Source organism: Bos taurus, chromosome 6 (assembly GCF_002263795.3).
Source record: "Bos taurus isolate L1 Dominette 01449 registration number 42190680 breed Hereford chromosome 6, ARS-UCD2.0, whole genome shotgun sequence".
NCBI lineage: Eukaryota > Metazoa > Chordata > Mammalia > Artiodactyla > Bovidae > Bos > Bos taurus.
In genome coordinates, this window is record NC_037333.1 from 66,162,680 (window position 1) to 66,181,546 (window position 18,867).

The following is an 18,867-nucleotide window of genomic DNA, read 5'->3' on the forward strand; positions in this document are numbered from 1 at the left end:
AAGTTTTTAATCTAGAGATTTGTTTTTAACTTAAAAGTTATTAAATTAAAAATTTATTAATATTTTAATAAAAGATGTATTTTTAATGTATAGAGTAGGAATTTAGCTTTCTGTTTTCAAGATGAATGTCAGTTTATTCCAGAGTTGTTAAATTACCATTTTCCAACTTGAAATTCCACTTTTCCATATGTTATTTTCCTGTTTATAAAAGCAACTAGTTTTGGACCTCTGCATTAATTTCTATAGATTACCACAGTTTAGTGCTTAAAACAACCCCAGCTTATTAATGTATAATTCCATAGATCAGAAGTCCAGGAACAGTGAGGCTGGGTTTGTTGCTCAGGTTCTCAAAGTCTGAGGTTAGGATGGGGAAGGATCCACTTACAGCCTTATTGAAATTGCTGGCAGAATCAGTTCCTGTGGTTATAGGACCTAGGTCTCTGTTTTCTTCCTGGCTGTCAGTTCAGGATGCTGTCAGCCCTTTGAGACCACCAGCAGCTGTTCTTTTGAATTGTATTTCATTTGCTAAATTTTATTGTTTCCCCATCAATATTCATAAGCGAAAGTGGTTTATAATTTTTTTGTGGCAGTTATACATATTTTAGTACATACAGATATTTGTATGATGGTGATAAATAATTATTACAATAAAACATTTTTTTTTCCCAACCATATAGTTGCCTTGCTATGGAGTAGTGTTGCAAGTTGGGTATATGTAGCATTTGTTTTGTGTTCATCTCATGCCAAATCCTCTCTCCTAGTATCAACATGTATTAGGAATCTTGATCTTTAGGATCTATGGTCATATTAATTAACTTTTAAATCCCAGATAAAATGCTAATGTGTGAGTTAAAGCAAGGTGTACAGAGTCAGGTGGCCTTTGACTCCATATTTCTGGGTAATATTAGGCTTCAAGTGGCCATGCTGAGCCCAGGAACATGCAGTCCTTTTCATATAGTTAATCTTTTTAAAAAAATTATATTTGTTTTTAATTGGAGGATAATTGCTTTACAATATTGTTTGTTTCTGCCATATATCAACATCAATCAGCCGTAGGTTTATGTATGTCCCCTCCCTCTTGAACCTACCTCCCACCCCATCCCACCTCCATATAGTTTAACTTTGAGTGGTATTTTTCCATCACTAACCATCAGCAAGTTTGTTGTAATCCATTTTACAACAAACTACTACTAATTTTCATATAGTAGTAGTTTGCTCTTAAACTAAAAATGAAATTAGAAATGTAGATTTTAATAAAACCTATGTATACTATAGTTTTTTTTTCTTTTTTAATGAAATAATCTATCTTTTAAGGACAGAAGGTCATTCAGGAGTGATGTATCAGAATCTAAAACGTTCTTTCTTATTCCAAGTGATGATGAATGACCTTTAGGCACCTAGTTCTCGGTATGTTTAAAAAATTGTGTTAATTTTCAAGGGTTAGTGGCAGAGGATGAGGTCAAATAAAGCATGGAGCCTTTTGGTTTACTAGTGGAAAACCATGACAAATCAGCTCTTCATGGAGTGGGAAAAGTCTTTGAATTATGAATGCTGTTCTTGAAAAATTCTGAAAATGCTTCACATGCAGTTGCTCGTTAGAGCTTCTGTCTGTCAGAGTGCTCTCTTTATCCTTTGGGGATAGTTGAGAGCGTGTTGCTCTGCTCAGCTACTTGGTTGCCTGGCAGACTCTCCAGCTCAGTGAAAGAACTAAGTTGCTAAAGCTGTGTGACCAGGTGGTTGAGTGTGAGTTACATGCGCTTTAAGAAATGAAACATCAATGAGTAATTTGGTATCGTCGTTACTATCAATACTATATATAACATTGTCAACACTTGTGAAAAAATACTATGGTTGAGAGAACATTTCCCGGATTATCACTACAGTTGTTAATTTTACTTAACACTTGCATGCTTCCCACACTGCCCTAAGAGCTTTACATATATTAACTCACTGAATCCTCACAACAAGTCTTAAACTGAGGTTAGGTGGCAAGTGGAGGTGCCAGGAATTGATGTCGGTGTCTGGCTCCTGAGTCTATGCTCTTGATCACGATTATACACTTATTGATCTTACAAATCTAGGACAGAATGATTTCCTAAAAAAGTCCTTCAGACTTGGAGAAGCAGACTCCTTCTACTAATAAAGACAGAATGGTGCAGTCAAAGCTGAGAGTGAATTACTTCTGTTGCCTTAAACTTTCATCTTTTCCTTTTGTGGAAGGCAGGCCAGGCTGAGCCATGAAAGAGGAAACAGTGTGTTTTTGTTTCTGTTTCCCTTCTATTACTTTTCTGTAAACTTCAGTGATCAGCCATTTGTTGATCATCTTACTTTGAGCAAGCATTAGTTAGACTCTGTGGAGTCTGGAAAGGACTTAGCTATGTTCCCTGACTCTGAAAAATGAAGCTACCTGCAGCCCACTGTAGAGACTGCAGTGCCTGAGTCATGCTCAAGTTTGTAATGAGAGCAGAGAAGGAATCAATGTACCGTATCTCCTGTGTGGATCCTTCTCCATCTCTCCCTCTCAAAGGTAAAGCCAAAAGTCTAGAGGGTGAAGAGAGGCTCATGTGGTGAGTTGGTATATGATTGATCAGCCTGCCACAAAGAGAGGGCAGATTTGCAGAGGTGCAGGGTGTAGGTTATACTTGGCAACCTCCTTGATAAGTCACCTGGGTACTTATTAAATTCCACATTTGTGGGCCCCATTCGATAGCCTCTGAATCAGAATCTCCAGGGGAGGGGCCTAGGGAATGCTGATTAACAGGGCCCCCCAGGGAATTCTTGTTGGCGGAGCTTGGAAAACACCGCAGGAGTGGAATACAGTTTGTTTACAAACATTGAATTGTAGAGTTAATGGTTGAGGATGAGATCAGATGATATGTCTTGCCTGTCTTTTGTGATTGGATCTCTATTTGTATCCGACTGAATGTTGCTTACTTTGCAAGTATCATTAGATATATTGAACAGAGCATTTACTTAGACTTGGACAACCTTAATGTGCAAGCAATATGTTGAAAGTTTGGACTTCAGCCCAATTTACAGGGTTTGCAACCTTGACTTATGTTGAGAAACAGCCAAGGAGAAGAGTGGGGAAAAGAATGAATGTTGTTAATCTACTGTGTGCCCCATGACACTTCATGGTGCCGCCTTGTGTTCCTTAGCCAGGTGAGGCTAATAGGTTAACTATGTGGGCCACATAGCTGTTAGTGACGCAACTGACATTCACACCTGGGCCTATAGAGGAGAAATTTGATTTGTCAAAAAGTGATGATCAGAGTGTTCATTCACTCAATTAAAATTGGTGAACCAGAAAAAGCAGGGTTAGGATGAGGAGCTATGGTAAAAAACTTCGATGTTTGCTACCATGTGAAAATATATGCCCAGTGTTCTGTACTTTTTTCATTTTAAAAGAAGTCAGTTATCAGCATTTTATGTGAATTTCTCTATTTTAAAATTTTAGTCCTATATTCAAAAAGTGTAAAACAATGTGTTTGCCAACACCGTGATACAGAATACATCATTAGGTATAAATTTGCTTAAGGGCTTCTGGCTTGTGACTTCTAGATTAAATAATCTATCTAAAGTCTAAACTTTAAAATGTCAAGATTCGTGCTGTGATTTACTATGATTTGCTGTCCCTTCATATCTTAAAGGAAAAATTTCGTGAACATTTATGTGAAAGTAATAATGAAGCCTTTTCTAAATATTTGTATGCTTTTAACTTTGCTGAGGTAATGGAGAAAGATGAAAAAGCTACTTCTGGCTTCTTGCACTGGGGAAGGTATTGCCCTCTCCTGGGCCTTTAGTCCAACTACTGTGTTTTGGTTGCCTTCTACCATCAGGAGCTAAAAGTGGATCTGTCTATTCGTATGCTTTGAACCCATGAGGAGCTGTGTGCAACTGGTGTCTTTCCAAAGTGTATAGAGCAGCATATTGCTGATGCTGCTGCTGCTAAGTCGCTTCCGTCGTGTCTGATTCTATGCGACCCCATAGACAGCAGCCCACCAGGCTCCCCTGTCCCTGGGATTCTCCAGGCAAGAACACTTGAGATCAGTATATTAGTGGACCTTGAAACCAATTTGGTGCCAACTTGACCAGTATTAAAATGAGAGAGATTGAGAAAGAGAGCAAAGTAGGATAGAAGATGCTTGCATGGCAAGTAGGAAGGGCAAGAATTGCTTTGTGGTACTATTGTTTCAGCTGTATACGTGTGTGTGTTGCATAAGAGAATGTATTTCCCACTGTCCTAGCAGTTAGATTTTGAAAGCACTGACCTAGAGTGACTAAGTAGATTCCTTGGTCATTCTCCTGGAATCTAAGATGGTATAAATTCTAAACTGGAAATTTGAAAGGATTTTCACCACATGTTAATTACATCCACACTTGTGACTCCATGGACTGTAGCCCACCAGGCTCCTCTGTCCTTGGGATTCTCCAGGCAAGAACACTGGAGATCAGTCCTTTAATCCAGTCATTACTTTTCAGGCAAAGAGTGGCCATGAGGAAGGGAAGGAGGGTCATTACAAGATGGTAAGTCACATAGCCTTAGAGAGTAGGACAGAGACTCCATGACTAAGAGAGGATGCTAAGGAGGACACTGAGCCAGTCCCAGTTCTGTGTTTACAGAAATTCCTAGAGGATGAAAAGGAGAAAGGGGGAAAACAGTATGAGTAAAAAGAACACCTAATGCAAGTTTAAGGGCACTGGGGAGGCTCAGAGGAAGGTGGACCTGGGGATACTTTGACAATGAAACATTTTCCATTTGTAGAATTGCCTCTTTGGAACTGAGTGAATGGGGAAAGGTGACCTGAAGTTAACACTCTCCACGTGTTGTATTTGCTTCATCATTTCTAAGTTTACATTCTCAAGAAACTCTATTATGAAATTTAATAATCTAAGTAGAATCTAGATTGTTGTATGAGATTGAGGGGCCCAGCAGGATGCACACTCCTGTGTCTTTAGAGTTTAATTGTAAATGCAAACTCTTAAGGTTTTCAGAAGTAATATAAAGTTGTATTAGTTTCAGCCTGCTAAAAATTAAGTTTTGTCATAATGGCCCCCTGATGGGATGAAATACATGAAAAGTGTTTAGTGCTTATATTAAATATTTTACATTATCTACTGATTCATCGATAAAGCACTATCTTACATCCTTATTCTGGGAAGATTTCTGGATATCTTATGAACTACTTTAAGCTCTCTTAGCTCTCATTACTTGGAGAAGGCAATGGCACCCCATCCGGTACTCTTGCCTGGAAAATCCCATGGATGGAGGAGCCTGGTGGGCTGCAGTCCATGGGGTCGCTAAGAGTCGGACATGACTGATCAACTTCACTTTCACTTTTCACTTTCATGCATTGGAGAAGGAAATGGCAACCCACTCCAGTGTTCTTGCCTGGAGAATCCCAGGGACGGGGGAGCCTGGTGGGCTGCCGTCTACGGGGTCGCACAGAGTCGGACACGACGGAAGCGACTTAGCAGCAGCAGCAGCAGCTCTCATTATTACATATAGGTTAAGAAGCTAATTTATATACAGTTGACTCTTGAACAATGCAGGTTGGAACTGCAGGGATCCACTTAAACTAGGATATTTTTCAGTAGTAAATGTTTACAATATTACCAAATCCTGGTTGGTTGAGTCTGTGGATGCCTGGAAACTGGAAATGCAAGGCCAAGTACAACTTATATGTGGATTTTCTACAATGAGGAGGGTGGGCACCCAAGCCCCCATGTTGATGATGCATCGCCTGTACTGAAGTGAAAAATAGGCTTTTCAAATTACTTGAGAGATAGATTGTTAAAACATGATATTAAAAGAGGACTAGTTTGACCAGTCAGTGTACTTTGTTTTAGCTCTCTATGGACAGATATTTGAGAGAGCAAACTCCAAAGGACAGCAAACCAATGGGATGGAACTTTTTTTGTCTTGTTTCTATTCCTAGTATACAGCTGATGAAACTGACTTTTTTGGCCATTTTCTCTAACTGATAGTAGACGCTGTGTATTATGGGTCCAATATCCAGGCACAAATACACACATTTGGAGGCTATTGTGTTCTTCCCATTAAAGGGGATTTTCTGCCTCTTACTTGTTTTTATTGTTTTAAGTTTTAAAGATCTGATAAATTCTTGTGAGATTATTTGTAATTCAACTTACTTTCTATAAGTACAGTGATGGTGAGGCTGTGTAACTGTAATCTCTTGGATTGCTTAAGGACCAATATAGAGTAAATAAGTGTGTTAGCTGAATGGATTATTAAAAATATCGATTCACTAGAATTACTAGAATAGGACCAAATCTTCCACTGCTGCTACGTATTGATTTATGATTTCAGATCCATGAAAGCTGGATATAATTTTAATATCCTTAGGGGGATAATTTCTATATCTGATTAGTTATAATACTTTAGAGAAAATAATAGACATGTTATAAACTTAAAATGAAGCTTAGAAAGGAAGAAAGCTTAAAGAATTTACCCAAACTATTTTATTACCTTGAAGACTCTTTTGCACTTGGGATTGCATTTATATATTTACATACATATTGCCTCACCTAAACCCTGAGATTCTGGAGATGAGGCTCCAGGTCTCTATATTTCTAACCTCATGTACTTTCCACCACATAACCTAGTTTTTCTGCAGATGCAGTCATGGACCACCTGAATCTGATTCATCAGGGAAGTTTTATTACCAATACAGATTGGTACCCACAGATTTGTGGGTATCTGTGACATACCCACAGATTTACTAAAAATCTCCAGAAGTGAACTCCACCCTAAAATGATCAAGTAAATGCAATGACATTGATAATGCAGGAATAGACATCAAGGCTTCCAGACCTTGCCCTCCACTCTCCTCGCCTACTCAGTGAACTTTTACTGGCCATCTACTAAGTACCAGCTACTCTGGATGTGAAGTTAAATGAAGCACATTAATAGTTAAAAACAGAATGACTTGGAAAGATTTGATTTGAATCAACCTTATCTACATGCTAACCACGTAAATTTCAGCAAGTCACTTAACTTCCCTAAACCTATTTCCTCTTTTGTCAAGTAAAATAATGACTGTCATAAGATTAAGGTAAATACTAAATAAGATCAGTTTAGTTCAGTCACTCAGTCGTGTCTGACTCTTTGCAACCCCATGGACTGCAGCACACTAGGCTTTCCTGTCTATTACCAGCTCCTGGAGCTTGCTCAAATTCATGTTGCTGATGCCATCCAACCATCTCATCCTGTGTCATCCCCTTCTCCTCCTGCCTTCAATCTTTCCCAGCATCAGGGTCTTTTCCAGTGACCCTGACGAGTCCAGTGAGTCAGTTCTTCACATCAGGTGGCCAAAGTATTGAAGTTTCAGGTTCAGCATGAGTCCTTCCAGTGGACATTCAGGACTGATTTCCTTTAGGATTGACTGGTTGGATCTCCTTACATACTTTTGCAAAGTGCTTGGAATAGAGTGTGCTCTTAATGAACATTAGATTTTTTTTTTCTTAAATTAATGAGCTCATGTTCTAGGAAGGGCTGAATTTCCTGGAAAATACTCGAAAATAGAGAAAATAAGGGAAGGGATGTAAGAGATTTTGTTTTCTATCAAACCACCCCAAAACTTGGTGGTATAACTTTTATTGACTCACAGTGTGGTGGGTTGACGGTGGGAGTTGAGTTCAGTTGGGACAGCTTGTCTCTGCTCTAGATTGTATCATCTGGGTACACTCAGGTGTTGTCAGTCTGCTGGCACTCAGTGGCCTCACTCCTATGTTGATAGGAGCAAAAGTTGCTAAGTGGGTCATGAGTACTCATCATGAGTACTACCAGCCTGGGCTAGATACGTGGTAGTGGCCGCAGGGTTCCCAAGAGCAGTGGGAAAGGAGTTGTTAAGGGAGTCCCATGAGCAGGCACTTTGCAAGCCTCTGCTTGTGTCAGGTTTACTAGTGATTCATTAGTCAAAGCAAACCACAAGACCAAGCCTAGATTCAGCAGGTAGAGAAAGACTTCACCACTTCATGGGTAAAGGGATGTGACTACAGGGATGGAAAGCATTTGTGGCTATTTTTGTAATCTTCACAGGCTTTACTGATTGCTTCATGCTAGGTGATTTATATGTTATTCCCTTAATCCTCCCAACAGTCTCCTGACATGTGTGACAATCTCATTTCAAGGATGAGAAAATTGATTAGATAAATTGAGACTTGTACACATGAAGCACAAACTTCTTGCCTCAACTTGTGGAGTGGCCTTTTGGGTGCTATCTCTTGTTGGTTAGGTGATCAGCCCACAAGGCAGAAGGTGTATGCTCTATTTTGTTAAGATTTGGTTAAAATGGAGTTTTAGTGACTTGTTTTACTCTCATATTGCTACCTTCTAGACTAAATAAGACTTCTCAGGTGGCTCAGAAGTAAAGCATCCACCTACAATGTAGGAGACGTGGGTTTGATCCCTGGGTTGGAAAGATCCCTTGGAGGAGGAAATGGCAACCCTCTCCAGTAAACTGTTGACTCATTTGTTTAGTATAGAAAAAATTTAATCTTACTAACATTACTGTTCTTTAAGACTTTCCAGAAGTTTATGAGAATTGTTTTAATGGACTTTTCTTTGTTTTGCCAGATCACCTATGCAACCTGGGTCTCACCGCATTTTGGACATGACCGAGCTTCTTCAATGGGCCAGGTATCACTGGCAGCGGCCGATTGGCCGTACGAACACAGACGATGACGAGAGACCATACAGCTATTCCTCTCTGCTTGCCTGCGGGGGCAAGTCCTCCCAGACCCCCAGACTGGCAGGAAAGCATCGGGTTGTCGTTCCCCACCTCCAGCTCTTCAAGGAGGAGTATGAAAAGTTCTCTGGAACCTACGTGAATAACAGAATACGGACAACAAAGTACACGCTGTTGAATTTTGTGCCAAGAAATTTGTTTGAACAATTTCACAGGTACTTTTATTTTTGCGGGGAAAAAACTTAAAATGTTCTTTGTCATTCTGATTGATATATAAGATTTTTCATTTTCATAATGTCTGTTACCTAAGCCTAACACTTGCGACATTATCTTTGACAATTCTGGTAGGGTCCATTGTGGAATGATGAGTCCTTACATTCATATAACACTTTAGGACTAATAAAATGCTTTCTCGTGACACGAAAAGATATTGTTATCTTCATATTACAGATAAGGAAACTAAGTTTGGCCCTGTAGTTTAACCAGTGTCCTGCCAGAGGTGAATGAGGGGCTATGACCTTCAGTCTATTCACTCCTGCTTTTGTGTTCTGTCCATTAAAAGAATGTTAATTCTGTGTTTAAATTTGACTTATAGCCTTTTCTTCTTTTTTAAAAAATATTTATTTATTTACTTCTTTGGCTGCTCTGGGTCTTAGTTACAGTACATGGGACCTTAAATCTTCATTGTGGCATAAGGAATCTTTAGTTGCAGCATTTGGGATCTTGTTCCCTGACCAGGGATTGAACCCGAGCACCTTGCATTGGGAGCAGGGAGTCTTAGCCACTAGCTCCTAGCTTTTTATTCCTCATAAAAGGAGGAAATAGAGCTCTGAATTAAATACAAATGTAACCTGTAAGATTAGGTAAAGCAGATATAATTCAGTGTAATATGTATTTGCTGAAGCCCTTTCATCAGGTTAAGTATTGAAGGAAATGCAAGGTTACATGAAGCTTCTTTCCTTATGGAGCCTTATGTTTAGCAAGGGCAGCAAGATGTGCATACAATGAAAAGACATGGTGGATGTGATGCGCGCTGTAAGGTGCTGCCAACTAGGATGGAAGCCTCAAAAAGAGAAATACTACTGTTAGCCAGAGCAGTAGAAAGAAAGTGGTATGTGAAGTTAATTATGAAGGTTGAGATTTTCAAGGCAGAGATGTCTGTAAAGCACATTTCAGATGGAGGAAGGAATACAAAGAAAAGCAGAATGGCAGTGGCATAGAAGATTTGCTGGAGGCCTGGGAAGTAGTCCTCTGTGACTGATACTGTTAGAGGCTAATTGAAAGCAGGACAGAACATTTAGGAAGATGCCGCATATATCTTGGCAAGCCGTAATAGAGACCTGACTTAGAACAAAGTGGGGATGAGAAAGAGGACAGTCTATTACAGATACTATGGAATACTAAGGAATTAAGTGAAAGGAGTGAAAAGATGATGTGAGCAAATTGAGTTATGATGACCAGGATTATTAACAGAAAAAAGAAAGACAGGAATAAAAACAAGGTTGGCTCAAAGGTTATGTTTATGTTGTTTTTGTAAATGTTGAGTTTGAGATGCTAATGTGAGTATAGAGATTCTCAGCATTTGTGGTTATTTTTTCCAGTATTATTCATTTCATATATATTCATTCTCATTTTTTAATCTCTGTATATTCCATGTAGTTATGAAACAGTGAATATGGTTAAAGAACAGATGTGAATTTGTCGAATTAATGGTTTTAACTACTATGGATGTTTCTATCTTGTATGGGGTTTGCAGTTGTGCCCATGATAGAATTAGAACCTGGAACCTGAATAGAGTTCAGGGCTCAGCCCTATAGATAGAGATGCAGTTAACCTGGTGTGCTGCAGTCCATGGGGTCGCAAAGAGTCGGACATGACTGAGCGACTGAACGGAACTGTATATGCAAATCATTGAAGCCACAGAAGAAGCAAAAAGGGTTGCAAGTAGCCAAAAATTTCAGCATAAGAGGAATTGGAGGTGAGAAATGAGGAATATGTGTAGATTATTTTGAGAAGTTTGGCTGTGGGAAGAAAATGTGATAAAAATTCAAGGGACCGTGCAAAACTGAGATTTAGTTTCTTTCTTTTAAGGAAAGAGACTGCTTGCATTTGCCTTAGAGTCCAGTGGGAAATATTTGATTATATAAAAGGGACGTAGTTCCTTAAAAAATAGTTCTCAGTAATGTGAAAGCAGAAATGGAAGTGTTGATCTCAGGGGAATATAAACCCTCAGGGTTTTCTAATTATTTTGAACCTTGTTTGAACCTAATGATTGGACAATCAAGTTAACTTCGGAAAGTTTGAGTTAATTTTTTGTTTTTGCAATGCATTAACTTTGAATTTCCTCTTAAGGTTTTTGAACTTTTTAAAAGAAAGTAGTACCTCCTATTGTGCTTTATTATGTTACACAACTCACAATGGTCACACTGCAATATTGACTATAATATATTTAATAAATGATACCTCACATTTATTAGAGTACGTCCAACCAGATGTCTGCAGGGATAATACATCGTTAATTCAGATTTGTTAGATATCACTAGTTCTGTTGTGTAGCATCCAAAATCAACTGATAGGAACTTGTGGAAAAAGGCCACCAGGTCTTTTGCCTCGTTTGTTCCAGGCTTCGCTTGCTTTGTTAACACCTCCTTGTGTGTGTTTGGGTTTCAGAGTCGCCAATTTATATTTCCTGTTTCTAGTTGTTCTGAACTGGGTGCCTTTGGTAGAAGCCTTCCAAAAGGAAATTACTATGCTGCCTCTGGTGGTTGTCCTTACAATTATTGCAATTAAAGATGGCTTGGAAGATTACCGAAAATACAAAATTGACAAACAGATCAACAACCTAGTAACTAAAGTTTATAGTAGGTAAGTGTAACAGGAGCTATGCTGGGGAATATACATGCATCATTTAGAAACATGCAGAATGTTACTCTCCACTCCTTAGATGTGACTAGGACACTTTTGGGGGTGGGATGGTGTTTTGAACTAATATTTATTAAAATCCTAGAGTGCATTTACATCAGGATCATAGGAAAACAATCAACACATTAAACCATTGTCAACCAGATGTTGATAAAGTAAAAGCTTCTGTAATTTAGGTGTAAGTAGAGCTGAAAGAATTAAACTTCAAACCATAAGAAGGAAAGCAAGCAGATAGCTTTTAACCCTAGATATTTACAATTTGGGATTAAGAGGTTGGGATATGAAATGTATGAATGAATATGAAAAACAAGATGGGATATGAGAGAAGGTGAGTTTCTTGTGGAGGAAAGGAATTGTGAGATACAGAGAAGTGCATTCTTTTTTGTAAACAAGCAAGAAGCCTATAAAACATTTCCTGTTGCAGCAGCAACTGAGGGCATTCGTAATAGGAGGACTTATAAGGAGCATACTTGCTCTGTTGAAGACTTCTATTTCAAGTATTTATGAAATAGCCTGTGTAGCCAAGAGTGAAGTCCATTAAGGTGAGTGTTTAACTGTGCTGTATATTAATGACTACATTTACAAATTTCAATGCTAGTGTCCAGAGACAACTATTTATAAGGCTGTGATGTGTTCCTTGAAGTCATACGTATTGTGTGTGGTAGGAAAATGTAGGACAGTTTACAAAATTGGGATTGTACTACATATATTGTTTTTATTCTATTATTTTAGCCTAATTTACATCATGAATATTTCCCTTGTCTTTATCCATCAAGAAAGCACTTTTAATAGCTACATTGTAATAAGACTCTAAGATAATTTAAACATTTCCCATATTTATATAATTTAAAAATATATCAGTGAGTATTCTTACACAGAAGTATTGAAGATCTATGATTATTTCCCCATTATAATTAGGAATGGAACTAATATATCAAGAGGAGAATATATTTTTTAATTTATTAAAGTATCAGTTTAGTTCAGTCACTCAATTGTGTCCGACTCTTTGCGACCCCATGAATCACAGCACGCCAGGCCTCCCTGTCCATCACCACCTCCCGGAGTTCACTCAGACTCACGTCCATCGAGTTGGTGATGCTATCCAGCCATCTCATCCTTGTCATCCCCTTTTCCCTGCCCCCAATCCCTCCCAGCATCAGAGTCTTTTCCAATGAGTCAACTCTTTGCATGAGATGGCCAAAGTACTGGAGTTTCAGCTTTAGCATCATTCCTTCCAAAGAACACCCGGGGCTGATCTTCAGAATGGACTGGTTGGATCTCCTTGCAGTCCAAGGGACTCTCAAGAATCTTCTCCAACACCACAGTTCAAAAGCATCAATTCTTCAGCGCTCAGCCTTCTTCACAGTCCAACTCTCACATCCATACATGACCACAAGGAAAAACCATAGCCTTGACTAGATGGACCTTTGTTGGCAAAGTAATGTCTCTGCTTTTCAATATGCTCTCTAGGTTGGTCATAACTTTCCTTCCAAGGAGTAAGCGTCTTTTAATTTCATGGCTGCAGTCACCATCTGCAGTGATTTTGGAGCCCCCAAAAATAAAGTCTGACACTGTTTCCACTGTTTCCCCATCTATTTCCCATGAAGTGATGGGACCAGATGCCATGATCTTTGTTTTCTGAATGTTGAGCTTTAAGCCAACTTTTTCACTCTCCTCTTCCACTTTCATCACGAGGCTTTTGAGTTCCTCTTCACTTTTTCCCATAAGGGTGGTGTCATCTGCATATCTGAGGTGATTGATATTTCTCCAGGCAATCTTGATTCCAGCTTGTGCTTCTTCCAGCCCAGTGTTTCTCATGGTGTACTCTGCATATAAGTTAAATAAGCAGGGTGACAATATACAGCCTTGATGTACTCCTTTTCCTATTTGGAACCAGTCTGTTGTTCCATGTCCAGTTCTAACTGTTGCTTCCTGACCTGCATATAGGTTTCTCAAGAGGCAGGTCAGGTGGTCTCGTATTCCCATCTCTTTCAGAATTTTCCACAGTTTATTGTGATCCACACAGTCAAAGGCTTTGGCATAGTCAATATGTATAGTCTATATTGACTGTGTATATACATACACTGTGAATCTGCACAGCAGATTTAGTTATACGTGTATAGACATTGTTTTTCATATTCTTTTCCATTGTGGTTTATTATAGTGCTTCCCTTGCAGTTCAGTTGGTAAGTGATTTATTATATAATATCAAATATAGTTCCCCGTGCTATACAGTGGGACCTTGTTATTTATCCATTCTATAAATAATAGTTTGTATCAGCTAATCTCAAACTCTGAATCCTTCTTTCTTCCACCCTCCTCCCCTTTGACAACCACAAGTTTGTTCTCTGTATCTGTGAGATAAATTCATTTGTGTTATATTTCAGATTCCATATATAAGTGATATATCTTTTTCTTTCTTACTTCACTTAGTATGATTTCGACCTACATCCATGTTGCTGTAAATGGCATTACATGGTATTTCACTCTTTTTTGTGACTGAGTAGTATTCCATTGTGTGTATATGTGTGTGTGAATATACATATTTTACCTTCTTTATCCATTCATTTGTCAGTAGACGCTTAGGTTGCTTCCATGTCTTGGCTGTTGTAAAGAGTGTTGCTATGAACATTGGGATGCATTGTATCTTTTCAGATTACTATTTTCTGTGGATATATGCCTAAGAGTGGGATTGCTGGATCATATGGTAGCTCTATTTTTAGTTTTTAAGGAACCTCCATACTGGTTGCATTAATTTACATTCCCACCAACAGTGTAGGTGGGTTCCCTTTTCAAGGAGCAATATTTTTAAGTCCTTATTCATGTGGCTTTTGTGAATGCCAATTACAAAGTTTATAAGGTTAATTCTCTGAAGTTCTTTTTCATGAGAAATGTATCTACTTCTTAAAAAGTTATCATTAAGGATAGATTTATGAAATTGTCATTGTGTTTACTGCTTTACAAATAGGGTTTTGGTGTCACTTTTTTTCATTTCAGAGTTTGGAAGGTTTATGGAGTATTCTGACGATAATGAGTAGGTTAATTTGGCCTGAGGGTAGTGGCCCAGTAAAAGGGCTGTAATTAGAAATAAGGGGATCCCCTGGTGACTCGGTGGTAAAGAATTCACCTGCCAGTGCAGGAGATGGGGATTCAATCCTTGGGTCAGGAAGATGCCCCAGAGAAGGAAATGGCAACCCATTCCAGTATTCTTGCCTGGGAAAACCTATGGACAGAGAAGCCTGGCAGGCCACAGTTCTTGGGTTGCAAAGAGTCAGACACGACTTAGCGACTAAACAACAACAATAAGAAATAAAAGGGGAGTTTGAGGCCTGCTGTGGCAGGATGTCATGCCCAGGCTACTGCTTACACACTGAATAAAAGCTCTCCAGAGAAATACAATCAATAGGAATAAGATTTATTACAAGGAATTGGCTCATGGGATATGGAGGCTAAGAAGTCCCTTTGCGACCCCATGGATTGTAGCCTGCCAGAGAATTGTCTGTCATGTAGTTTGAAGGCCAGAGAGTGATGGTGTAGATTCCAATCCATGTCTGTAGGCCTGAGAACCAGGAATGTCCAGGGAAGATCAGTGTACCGGATCAGTCAGGTAGAGAGTGAATTCCTTCGCCTTTTTGTTCTATTCAAGCCCTCAACAAATTGGATGATGCCCACCTATACTGGGAAGGGCTAACTGCTTTACTCAGTTCAGCAATTCAAATGTTCATCTCTTCCAGAAACACCCCCAGAGACACCTAGAAATAATATTTAACCAGGTAGTTGGGCATCCTTTCAACCAGTGAAGTTGAGTCATAAAATTAACCATCACAGATATTTTCCTTGAGTTGTACAGAATCCATGTTTTGAGCCAAGAAACAACATAGTAAAAGTTGTGCTTTAAGGAATATTGGTCAATTCGGGTCATAAGAATGGCTTCTTTATGGATCTGCTTCTGCTAATTAATCCAGGGCACTAAAAGGAGTATGTGCTAAGTGCAGGAAGGGATTCATAGAATAGATACTGTGTAGAAGGGCCCAGTGGAATTTGGTGAACTTTTGTGATTTTTTTTTTTCCAGATTTGTAGGGTAAAAATACCATTGATAGAAATAGGGAGTGTTATGGCAGAAAGTGAAAAGGAACTAAAAAGCCTCTTGATGAAGGTGAAAGAGGAGAGTGAAAAAGTTGGCTTAAAACTCAACATTCAAAAAATGAAGATCATGGCATCTGGTCCCATCACTTCATGGGAAATAGATGGGGAAACAGTGGAAACAGTGTCAGACTTTATTTTTGGGGGCTCCAAAATCACTGCAGATGGTGACTGCAGCCATGAAATTAAAAGACGCTTACTCCTTGGAAGGAAAGTTATGACCAACCTAGAGAGCATATTGAAAAGCAGAGACATTACTTTGCCAACAAAGGTCCATCTAGTCAAGGCTATGGTTTTTCCTTGTGGTCATGTATGGATGTGAGAGTTGGACTGTGAAGAAGGCTGAGCGCCGAAGAATTGATGCTTTTGAATTGTGGTGTTGGAGAAGATTCTTGAGAGTCCTTTGGACTGCAAGGAGATCCAACCAGTCCATTCTGAAGGAGATCAGCCCTGGGATTTCTTTGGAAGGAATGATGCTGAAGCTGAAACTCCAGTACTTTGGCCACCTCATGCAAAGAGTTGACTCATTGGAAAAGACTCTGATGCTGGGAGGGATTGGGGGCAGGAGGAGAAGGGGGCGACAGAGGATGAGATGGCTGGATGGCATCACTGAATCCATGGATGTGAGTCTGAGTGAACTCCGGGAGTTGGTGATGGACGGAGAGGCCTGGCGTGCTGCGATTCATGGGGTTGCAAAGAGTCGGACACTGAGCAACTGAACTGAAGTTCATCTAAGGTAGAATGAACTAGAAATGATAGCAAGACAGGCATCCCAGAGGAATGTCCAGTGGGCAAATAGGAACATATGACAATTTCTGGAGGGAAGGAAAGGCTGCAGAGAGAAATTTCAAAGTCATCAGCCCATTTAGAGGTGATTCTGAAGTTAGGAGTTTGACTTACATTCTCAAGGGAGAATATGTGACAAGGTAAAAGACTGAGCTTTGAGTTCAAAGGCACCTATTTCAGCCTTTGGAGAAACTTCACAGGCTGTGTTTGACAAGTGCTACTCTTCTGAGATCCCAAAGCATGTGGCATATTTCTTGGGTTGACTTCAGTGCTCTGATACAGAGCCAACTTTCATAAGACAGTAATTCCTAATCTGCAAACTTATAAAATAACCTGTTATATTTTAGTTTGCAAGTCAGAATAAAAGATATCTCGGTTTAAATGTCTAGTTTTATAATAAACAGAAGTATATTCTGAACAAATTTAAGGCTCACTTGACTAAGAGTTCAACCAGATGACATTTTTTTTGTTTTGGTAGAAAAATAACTCAAAGCCTTGTCCTGATAATAGAGCTGTCTTTCATTTTATATGAGCAAATGATTAGGGAAGGCTTCTCTGAAGAAGTGATACTTAAGCTGATATATGTAGAAATCTGAGTTTTTTTGTTATCAGAATTCTTCAGTGGCTTTCCCAAAATTTGTTTTAAAGACTTATTGAAGCAAAGTAACTTTTTTTCCTCTTTTGCGAGATGCTGTGTATGCTCTGTGTGTGTGTGTGTGTGTGTGTATGTGTATGTATGTGTGTGTATTAGTTGCTCAGTCGTGTCTGACTCTTTGTGACCCCATGGACTGTGTAGCCTGCCAGGCTCCTCCGTCCATGGAATTCTCCAGGCAAGAATACTGGAGTGGGTTGCCATTCCCTTCTGCAGGGGGTCTTCCCAACCCAGGGATTGAATCCCGGTCTCTCTCATTGCAGGCAGATTCTTTTCCATCTGAGCCACCAGGGAAATCCCAAAGATGCTGTGAACTGTACTTAAATAAGAAAATATTCTGTTTTTTCTTATATAGTCTAAGGGGAACCAGAAAAAAAAATGATGTGTTGTATAGAAAAATAAAAAAAATAATAAAAGGCCATGGTTTTAAAATTCATAGATCACTTTACTGAAACAGTGGTATGAATCATTCAGTGATGTTTAAATGCTTTCATATGCCAGGGACAGAGAGATGAAATGTTGATACAATCCCTGCCTTCAAAACATAGCTATAGGAAGTAGAATTTTACAGTGATTATCTGATGAAAAAAATCCATATTTTGACCAATTTTACAATTACTCAGTGTCAAATTTAGCAAATGGAAAGAATATTTCTTATATATTTCTAAATACAAATTCTTGTACATAAATTCTAATTTTTAGTGTGAGTTTAGAGTTGATGCTGTATATTTGCTTTTTAGGGTTGCTCTAAAAGTTCTGGTTCTCATACTTAGTAGCTGTGTAGTCTTGGGAAAAATTATGTAAACTAGCTAAATTCCAGTTTCTTTCATTATGAATAAAACAGTATCAAACAGTAAGCATAGCGCCTACCCCTTTCTAAGTGCTGAGTAGTGTGCTCAGTCACTCGGTTGTGTCCGACTCTTTGTGACCTCCTGGACTGTAGCCCCCCAGACCCCTCGGTCCATGGGGATTTTCCAGGCAAGAATACTAGAGTGGGTTGCCATTTCCTCCTCTAGGGGATCTTCCCAAATAGGGATCAAACTCACGTCTCTCTCATCTTCTGCATTGGCAGGCAGATTCTTTACCACTGCACTACTTGGGAACCCCTTTATTACAATTTCCTAATGGGAGACATGGTATAATTTTTTTCTCAGGTGTCCTTTGGATCTGTTTTAGATGATTTGCATATAAACTTGAAGATGAGAGGCAATATTCTTTTCAGTTGTTTTAAAGTCTAGTCCGAGATAATCATTTTATGATTGCATTTCATAATGGAATCTGCTAATTCTTTTTTATTTATTAACTGTTATTCTATGTAATTTGCCTATTTTTTGGTGCTATAGAAGAAATAACGCTTACATCCCAGTGCCTACCCCTCACTGTTCTTGGAACAAATTATAAGAATATAGAGAAATAAAGATTGTCTATTTATTGTTATTCATTTAAGTTAATGTACTAACTTAAATTCCTGTGAAATACAAAGAAATTACTTTAAAGTACTAATTATTTCTCAGTAAAAGTAAGTTGAAGATATGGGATCATTAAACTTTGCAAGCTTTTGCAAGAAGCATTAACATTTTTATGCAGATAATTTGGTTCTTATTTGTGAAAGACTGTGGTCTTTCACAAGGTGCTTAATTTTATTTGGGAAA

General features: G+C 38.8%; 1 protein-coding gene across 8 annotated transcripts in view; it reads left to right on the forward strand.

Moving 5' to 3' along the window:
* The window catches only part of ATP10D (ATPase phospholipid transporting 10D (putative)), a 136,222-nt gene that overhangs the window by 26,765 nt on the left and 90,590 nt on the right, over positions 1-18,867 (forward strand). For 5 of the 8 annotated variants that reach the window (XM_024993336.2, XM_024993335.2, XM_024993338.2 and 2 more), the window contains 2 exons: positions 8,600-8,926; positions 11,382-11,576. In XM_024993336.2, coding sequence (XP_024849104.1) covers positions 8,607-8,926; positions 11,382-11,576 — 515 coding nt within the window. In that variant the 5' untranslated portion in view covers positions 8,600-8,606. Of the gene's footprint in view, positions 1-8,599; positions 8,927-11,381; positions 11,577-12,057; positions 12,176-18,867 lie in introns of those variants that run through there. The other 3 variants (XM_024993339.2, XM_024993340.2, XM_024993337.2) reach the window with 3 other exon arrangements.